The 9000-nt window shown below is 35.0% G+C and overlaps 1 protein-coding gene across 1 annotated transcript; it reads right to left on the bottom strand.

Moving 5' to 3' along the window:
• Positions 1–304: 304 nt before the first annotated feature.
• On the bottom strand, positions 305–2845 carry LOC100263125 (G-type lectin S-receptor-like serine/threonine-protein kinase LECRK4). The gene has a single exon (XM_002278035.5). The coding sequence runs from the start codon at positions 2738–2740 to the stop codon at positions 392–394; it is 2349 nt and encodes a 782-aa protein (XP_002278071.1). The 5' UTR covers positions 2741–2845; the 3' UTR covers positions 305–391.
• Positions 2846–9000: the final 6155 nt, after the last annotated feature.

Below are 9000 nucleotides of genomic sequence, written 5' to 3' on the forward strand. Positions count from 1 at the left end.
AACTTCAAATTAAACAAAACTTAATGTGTTGGATTCATTAATAAGTTTATTAAATTTTAAAAATAATTTAAAACTCAAATAATAAACTTATTAATATAAAATATTTATAGATAAAAATTGGTTCATAATGGCTATATAATTGAACCTATTTTCCTTGATTTTATTAGAATAGGGTGGAATCTAAATGCAAACCTCTGATCTTGTTGTCTCAAAATTAATTTTTTTAGCCATCCAAGGAAAAAAAAAAAAAAACCAGAAAAAGAAAAATTGACTGAATATCCTAACGAAAAACAAACCATTATGAATGAAAAGAAGAACAAGACATAAATTCCAAGCTTCAAATGTGATACAGGGGCTGCTGGCTAAGACTTAAAATTCAAAGATGTAGAATTCAGAATGTTGGGGCATGGACCAGGGGTGGGACGGCCACCTCCACTGTGCCTTCCAACATCTGAATCACCTTCTTCATGGTTGGACGTAGAACTGGGTCCGGATGAACACACCACAAACCAACCATTGCCATTCTCTCGAACCTTTTGAAATCATCCGACACTTCTGGATCATGCTTAACCACCGCCTCTAGCTTACCCTTTCTCACACAAGTCAGAACCCAATCCATGAGAATAAGGTCATCTTCTTCCGATTCTTCCTCAACCCGGTTCAGCTCTATGTGCCTTCTGCAGCATATGATCTCAAGCAGCAGCACCCCAAAACTGTAGACATCAACCTTGGCCGTCACTGGAGCATTTTTGAGCCATTCTGGTGCCATGTATCCCATTGTTCCTCTCACATTGGTGCTTGTTCTAGTCTGATCTTTCATCAGTAGCTTCGCCAGGCCAAAGTCTGCAATCTTGGCATTGAATTGACTATCAAGTAACACGTTCTGGGGCTTTATATCACAGTGGATGATCTGGGTTTCACATTCATCATGTAAATACGAGAGCCCACGTGCAATTGCCAGAACTATTTGAGCTCTATGATCCCAGCATGGTTTCTCACCCTCGGCAAATAGAAAACCAGACAGAGTCCCATTTGTCATCAGCTCATAGACTAGAAGTCTGTGACTTTGCTCATCACAGAAACCCAACAGCTTGACTAAATTTTTGTGATGGGTTTGGCCTATTACCCTCACCTCTGTCAGAAATTCTTTGTCACCTTGTTCCATCACTCTCTCCAGCTTCTTCACAGCAATCTTGATCTGCTTATCCTCTAAATTTAGAATCCCACTATATACTGTCCCGAATGATCCTCTTCCGATTTTGTTTTTGAACCCATCGGTTGCCTCATGCAACTCCCTATATGTGAATTTGTTCAGGTTGATCTCTGCAGGGTTTGCAAGGACTTTTCTTGCTCTGGATCGTCTAGCTATAGGGTGATTATATATTGCAGCGGCAGCGAATAGGAAAGCAAGAATGGCGCTTATGGAAAGGCATACCTTCAGAATCATCTGAGAACGAGGCTCTTTCTTCCCCGCTATTTGAACATCAGTCTTCACTGGCACCTTGATGATAGCTTGTATCCCATCAGTAGAAGGGCTGCTCTTCCTGGCATTCATAAAAGGAATCCTTTTCTTGCGACAAACATTGTCGGTTGTATACGTAGCTGCCACGCAATAGCAATCATCCTGGACTGCCTTTATGCATCCATCTAAATCATAACCATACAATCGAGTCAACTCTGCAAATATATCGTTTTTAATATCAGCATCATCGATCACTTCTACACGATACTCTGTCTCAGATGGGGTGTTTGCGCACTGTTCCACAGGAACATCTGGGCGGCATCCTTTGGAAGGGATATTGGGATCAATAAGAGAATAACCAGGAAGGCAGCTGCAAGTAGCGTTTTGATTACGGGGAGAAGTGCAGTATCCATAAACACCGCAAATACCATTAACAGTGCAAGGTTCTTCAATTGCTCTCCAGATGCTTCTCCACCCTGTGCCATTTACCTTATTGTAAACGTATTGCTGGAAATTCCCAGTATCTTCAATGGTTGCTCGGTGGTAGTAGATGTTAACTGGTGTAGGCACATCTCGAGTCATCCGGAAGATGATTGAAGTTAAATTGGTCATATACATTGACGCGGTAGTCTCGTTAAAAACAAGACTGACGTTTGTCTGTTGAGTTGTATTAGACCACCAGTAACCACTATCTGAGAATCGGAATGCAAACAGCCCCATATTTCCATCGACGGACTGCACCTCCAGCTGGAAATTTCCCTTTGAGTAGTCCACGGTTCCATTCGTGTTGGAGAAAAGCCTGGTGTCTCCGGCAGGAATCGTTTGTCCCGGTAAGAGGGTGTCTGTTGGATGTTCGAAGCTCTGCCAGAGGACCCTCGAAACAGAGCTCCATAAGACAAGGTTGCCATTGTTTTGCAAGGAAGCTGAATTTGCAGCATTGGTGTCGCCGTTGTATATTTGGGTGACGGTTCCGTTGGGTACCGTCATCACAAGGCTTCCAGCGACCGTGAAGTTGATGGAGGATCCAGCAGGGGCTGGATCATCCCGATTTGCTGACCAAACAACGGTTTTCTCAGGAATTTTATCGAACCAAATTCCAACAAGAAACAGGCCACCAGCGAGAGGGTAGAACCCGAAAGCAAACTCGCCTGAGGGTGAGAGCCAAGACGAATTTGTGTTGGTGTCGAAGCTGGACCCTAAGCTTATGTTTTCCGCATGGGAGCCAAGCAAGAAGTGTACCGGTAATAGAGACAGCAAAAGAAGTATGGTGGCTGCCATTTTTTTGCCGGGGAAGATAGGAAAATTTGGTACGAGAGAAAAACAGATGGGATGATTATATGTAGGAAAAACCTTCCCAATGAAATTTCCACAGAATTCATTGATATAAAATATCTCCAGCTTTGAAAAGGTCTACGATCAGAATCATCCTCTTTCGCATATGGGACGCAAGTCCATACACTGAACTAGAATATGTCCACAAAAAGACTTGGTCTTCCACGCGGAGGAACAAAAATTTCCAAAAGTTTGAAAATTAAGTTGTGGGTAGGAACATGGAAAATTTACAATTAATGTCATTGTAGGCCCCACACATGGTTCCCAAAGTTGGAAAAGATGTAGATAGGAAATGGAGAATATAAGATCCTGTTTGAAAACTATTTTTTAATTTTAAAAATGGGTTTTTTCACTTCAAAACAATAAAATAGGAAGACATGACCATCAATATTCGCAAATACATTTATTTTTACTTATTTTTTTAAAAAATATTTTAAAAATTAATCATGTAAATATGAATAATAATTAAATATAAAGACATTGTATATAAAAATGATTTTTAAAACATATTTAAAAATAAGTAATTTTAATTATTTTATTTATTTTTAAAATATATTTTAAAAATTGGATAATAATTAAAATAAAAATAAAAATTATTTTTAAAATATATTTAAAAAATATTATCAACAACCACTTTAGGCTACAAGTGTGAAAAAGGAATCATTACATTACTCTAAAGGACTAGTAATAGTGTGGTCCTGGAGCAAACGCGTGTTTTGACCTTGACTTGTAATTAGAAAAGTTCGTTTTCTCACTTTACAAGTCTTTAACTTCGTTTTCGGTAAGAAGATGGGAAAAATAAATAAATAAATAAAAGAAAAGAACTTTGGTTTTTATAGAAAGAAAAAAATTATTTTTTCTTTATTTTTGGGAAAAGAATAAAACATATTTTTTTTACTCTTTTAAGTTTATTTAATGGAGAAAGAGTTCTAATTGAAAGAGATTTTTTTATTATTATTTAATAGTAATAGTTTTTGAACTGTTTTAAATTTTTTCGTAATTACTCTCTTTATTTCTTTTATTTATTTGGTTGGGTGTAGTCAATCTATTTGAGCACCCAAACTGAACTCCAATAATATTCTTAAATAATTATTATATTATGTACAATACTTTTTCTTAAATAATTCATTGTAGCCTTAACAATTGGTAATTAGTTCATGCATAAAAAATTGTAATCCTAAAAATAAATTATTGAAAAGAATAATATAATTTAAGGTAATGTTATTGTGATATAATAAAATCTTATCAATTTTTTATAAAATATAATTATTAATTATTATGTACAATATTAAATATTTTTATGTAAATATTGGTAATAAAGATAAAAATAATTTATTTATTAATTACTAATATTTTATTTAATGCTCTATAATTGTCTGAAGTATAAACTATAAAGTATTGCACAACTTATTTAAGGGTCCTGTCAAGCTTGACATGTATAGTGGGAACCATGATGGTAACCATCAAAGGAGACCTTTTGTTCTCGGAGTGATTGTCGGAAGAAGTGAAATGAGAAATAGTGGTTAGGCCAATAAGAAGGAAAAAAAAGTTTAAAGGAATAAAAATAAAGAGAAATTAAAGAGGAGAAAAGAAAGGAAAACATTTTTTTTAAGCATTTTCGAAAACAGTTCTAAAAAGTTTTTTTTTAATAACTTTTAAAAATTGTTTGTGAAAATTATCTTATTATATTTTATAGAATAAAGCCTATTTAAAATATTTTTAACTTTTTATATTTTTAAACATGTTTTAAAAATAGTTTTTATTTGTAGTATTTTATTTTAATCATTCTTCATATTCTTATAATTATTTTTAAAACAGCCTTTCAAGTAAAAACAATTAAAAACAATAAAAGATGTTATCCTGTAGACCCCAAATATGTCCAATTCCTTTTAAAATTCTGGCCTAATTTTTCATACCCATGTGTAGGATTAAATCTTTGCCTTCCTTTTTGCTTCCATCTTCATGTAATCAAAACCCTAAAGACCACACCTTCCTTCACCCAACCATCCATCTTATATATTTTTTTTTCCTCCATTTCCTCTTGGTTTCTTCTATTTCCATTCTTTTTTTCTTTTTTTCCTTTCCTTTCTTGTTCTCTCCATTTCAGTATCCCTTCCATAAACCATTCTCTCTATTTTTCCTCTTATTTTGTTTTTTTTCTTGTTCTCTCCGTTTCAATATCCCTTCCATACACCCTTCTTTCTATTTTTCCTCTTATTTATTATTATTTTTATTATTATTATTATTTTGCTTCTCTTTCTTTCTTTCTTACTTTCCTTTTTTTTCTTTTTCATACCCATTTCTCTCTTACCCACGCACATGCCACCTTCCATCACCGACAATCACCACCGCCACTATCGACCATGTGATGTCAACGCTGCTATCGATTACTATGGATACTTTCTTACTACGCCACCCTTCTTCATGTGATTTCAAGAACATGGGGTAAAACCCTTTGTGTTGATTTGCACAGTGACCAGTTTTTGTGTTTGGGTTATTTTTTTTTTTTATGAATTATTTTTTAATTTTGTTGATTGAGTATAAATTTATGATACGTGAAACATGAAATTTCATGGAAGAAAGTGAGACTCGAAAAGTTGTAGGAAGACATTAAGTTTGTTGTAAGCTTATTTGGTTACATATTTTATTTCCCACTACTATTTGGTTTTATTTTTATTGGTTTTTGTAAATATTTATTTGTATATATTTATTGAGTATGTACAGAATTGATATTGAAGAAACCATAAATTTTCTTTAAATAAGAAAAATAATTTAGTAAACATGTTTTAATAAAATAATAGTTGAGAATTATTCTTTTTAATAAAAGTTAGTTTTCTTAATAAAAAATCAGAAAAGTGTTTTTAGGAAAAATCTAAAAAATCATTTTTAATAAAATTTAAAAAAAAATTGTTTCTAATAATAATTGTTCAAAAATTGTTTTGTAAATAAAGTTGTCCCAAAAATTAATTTTTAATAAAATTGTCTAAATTTTTTAAATAATTTTTTCCTTAATTAAAATGGGATTAAAAGTAATTTTTAGAAATAAAGAATTTACATTTTTTCTTTTTAATTACAAATTCTTTTTCAAATAAAGTCATATTTTTTTTAATAATTTGTAAAAGTCATTTTTCTTAAATGAAAATAAATCAAAATACTTTTTAAAATAAAATTGTAAAAATTCATTCATTTTTAGTAAAAGTAAGTAAAAATCATTTTTGTTCCCAAATTGAAATTTTGTAATAAATTCTTTTGATATAATAAATATATTGAAAATGAAAAAAATGAGTTATTTAACTTTAACTATATATTAAAAGTCATATATCCTAATTTTATATTTTTAAAAATATTATATTATTCTACTTATATTATTTAAATATAAATATTACAATTTTTTTTGTAAAGAATATTGTAGACCTCGCATTTCTGCTCATGCACTTCCACTCAATGACAAATTCGCTCTTTATTTGAAAATGATTTTATTTATTAAGAAAATGATTTGGAGTCGTCACTTATTTTTGTTTTATTTTTAAAAGGTAAATAAAATAAGAAAGAAATCTATAAGTGTGACTCATTATTTGGGAAAATGTGCCATGTGCTCAAAGATCAGGTTACTTAGCGGGAAGGTATGGTAAAAACCGTAGCACCCCTCTAAGTCCCTAAAAATGGGTCTCTACTAATGAGATGAAACAAGTATAACAATCGATTGATTAAACATGGATACCCGAAATGATATTACACTATAAGCCAAACATACATGGAGAATGGTCAGAGTGAGAGTGGGTGCGTACCTTAGCAGCAAACCATAATGCACTATCATGACATGAGATTAATACACAATAATGAGCATAAAATAAGTCGCACATGTCACTAAAAAGAGTAAGAAATCATCAGATATCACACTTCACTCAACTTTATTTTCAAAGTAAACATTCACTGATGTTGGGCCCTCATCAAAGCTCAATTTATTTTTGCATGAATCAATTCTGTAAATTTCATCACTTGGAATTACAAAAATAAATTCACGCTTATTTTAAAACATTTTTAAAATTAAGGAAAATGTGAAAATTGCTTGTAGAAGAAAATGATAACAAATTTTATTGAAAATGGAAGGATTTTTGGAACCTAAAAATTCTAAGGATGAAAAAATGTGGAGTTGGGATTATTTAAAGAACTAAAATCTAGAAAATTATTTGAAGAAAAGGGTTTGGAAATTTTTTTTTTTTTATTAAATCAGAGATGAAGGAAAAGAAGATGACACGTGGCCCAAAGGTGGCCATGCATAGGTGCATAAGTGGGAGATATGGTGAGGGATGACCATGTAGGAGCTAAGCCCGGAGTGCTACTGTGTTCACTCTGTCAGTAGCTCACCTTCAGTGAAAAAAAAAATCATGCAAACTTCTGATGGCCTGAAGGTTCTTTTAGTGTTGCAGCTCTCACCACCTTCTCAACGACAACTTACTTTTACTTCTCCTCGATCTCAAAAACTATGGGGCGATAAATTCTTCTTGCCTTCTGTTGTCGCCTCGCGTATCAGGTGGTCCAAGTTGCTGCTAGATGGATGAACACGCGATTCTCAACACACAAAGGGTTCTTGATTCAGTGGTCGCTCCTGCAAAAAGACATCCGAACAGGGTGTCCGGACGCACCCTCCGATGGTTTTGTTAGACATGGTGAGGAAGAGGAATATAAATCAGTTGGCCTTTTACTAGGTATCAAGAGGTTACCAGGAGATCCCCCCCTTCTTCGTGCGAAGGCATATATATATAGCTTCAGGGGTACTATTCCTCTCATTAATGGTGAGGAGATATTTTATGTTGTGATGATGACAATAGGTGTCAGTAGGAGTATTATCACTCTACGAACGACTGTCAGAAACCATGGTAGGTGATGCGGCTGTTAGAGGTCGTGGGAAGGTGATCATGTAGAATGATCGTGGGAAGTGACTTGCTATCACTTCATCTTGTCTTCTCACTCTGCAGGTGACAAGATGTGGGTCATGGCTGCTTGTTGTGATTGCGTGTAAGACTCGCTTTACTTTAATTGACCATCCAGTCGATTTATATCCGGATGGCTCATGCTGATTATCCGGACGTGTTGTGGAGACTATCCGGATGTCTATGCTCTGCCAGCGTCGTTTGCTCTTCCTTGGATAGGAGAAGCTGAAACGTCGTTTGCCTTTCCTTGAGGCGGTCCGGATAGGATAACTGCACCATGTATATCCTTAGGGGAATCCGGATGATGATGGTCCGGCTGATAATACGTGTCACGCGTCACCATGAGCTGCGTGCCACGTGTTTCTCAAGGGGAGGGGTCCCTACATTGCCCCCCTTTTTAACTTGCCTATTTTGCCCAAAAAATGGGCGGGTTAAAAATAACTGGCTTTTGAAAATTGAAGAAGTCCTTTAGTCTGACTGGGCCACGTGGCGAGTGGGGGTGCGGAAGCCAAAAAAGGCATTTATGATGAGCCGCCGACCCTGTGTATCCCCAGGCAATATGTCGTTTCAATAATAACATGGCTGTTGGTTTGGCTTTCCGAGGGGCTGTCCTGCTATAAATAGGGCACTGTACCTCTTTTTGTAGTTTTTCCTACTGCATTCTCTTGAGAGCCTTTCTTCTTACTGCTTTTTCCTGCGTCCTTTGCTTCTCTGAGAAAAACTTCGAAAGCTCTTTTGTACCGGTGTTTTTGTATCGCGACTTTGTTTGTTTGCTGCTGGTGATTTTGTACCGAGGCAGTAACCGTTCTTCTTCTTCAGAGCTTTATTTGGTACGTACCTCTTTGCTACTGCCATTCCTTTGGTTGCATTTGCTGGTTCTTTTAAACTTGTTTTCTGGCTTGTTTGGGCGTTGTTTTGGACAAGACACTTGCAATTGCTGTTGAATGTTGGTACGTTGTTGGTGTTAGGGGGGGGGGGTGTTTTTTGACTGCTTTGGGTTAGGGTTTGTGTATTTTCTGACTGTTTGGTTTGAGCCGTTGCATTGCTTTTGTATGTAGATTTGGGCTTGGCTTTGTGGTAAGAAATGGCTCCAAAAAAGACTGTTTCATCTGTCCGGGTTAGCGAGGCTGGCGAAAAGGCGATAGACAAATTAGATGTGGAGGAATTCCGGGAGCGGTTCTGCATCCCAAATGGCGTATCTATAGACTTGGTGAACGAGGAGGCGACTATGCCTACTGAGAAAGGTGAAGAAAACGTTATCCTCTTTACAAA

Source organism: Vitis vinifera, chromosome 5 (assembly GCF_030704535.1).
Source record: "Vitis vinifera cultivar Pinot Noir 40024 chromosome 5, ASM3070453v1".
Classification (NCBI taxonomy): Eukaryota; Viridiplantae; Streptophyta; class Magnoliopsida; order Vitales; family Vitaceae; genus Vitis; species Vitis vinifera.

Bases quoted from the DNA above. Each gene is read 5' to 3' on its own strand.
- LOC100263125 (XM_002278035.5), bottom strand. From the start codon at position 2,740: ATGGCAGCCACCATACTTCTTTTGCTGTCTCTATTACCGGTACACTTC.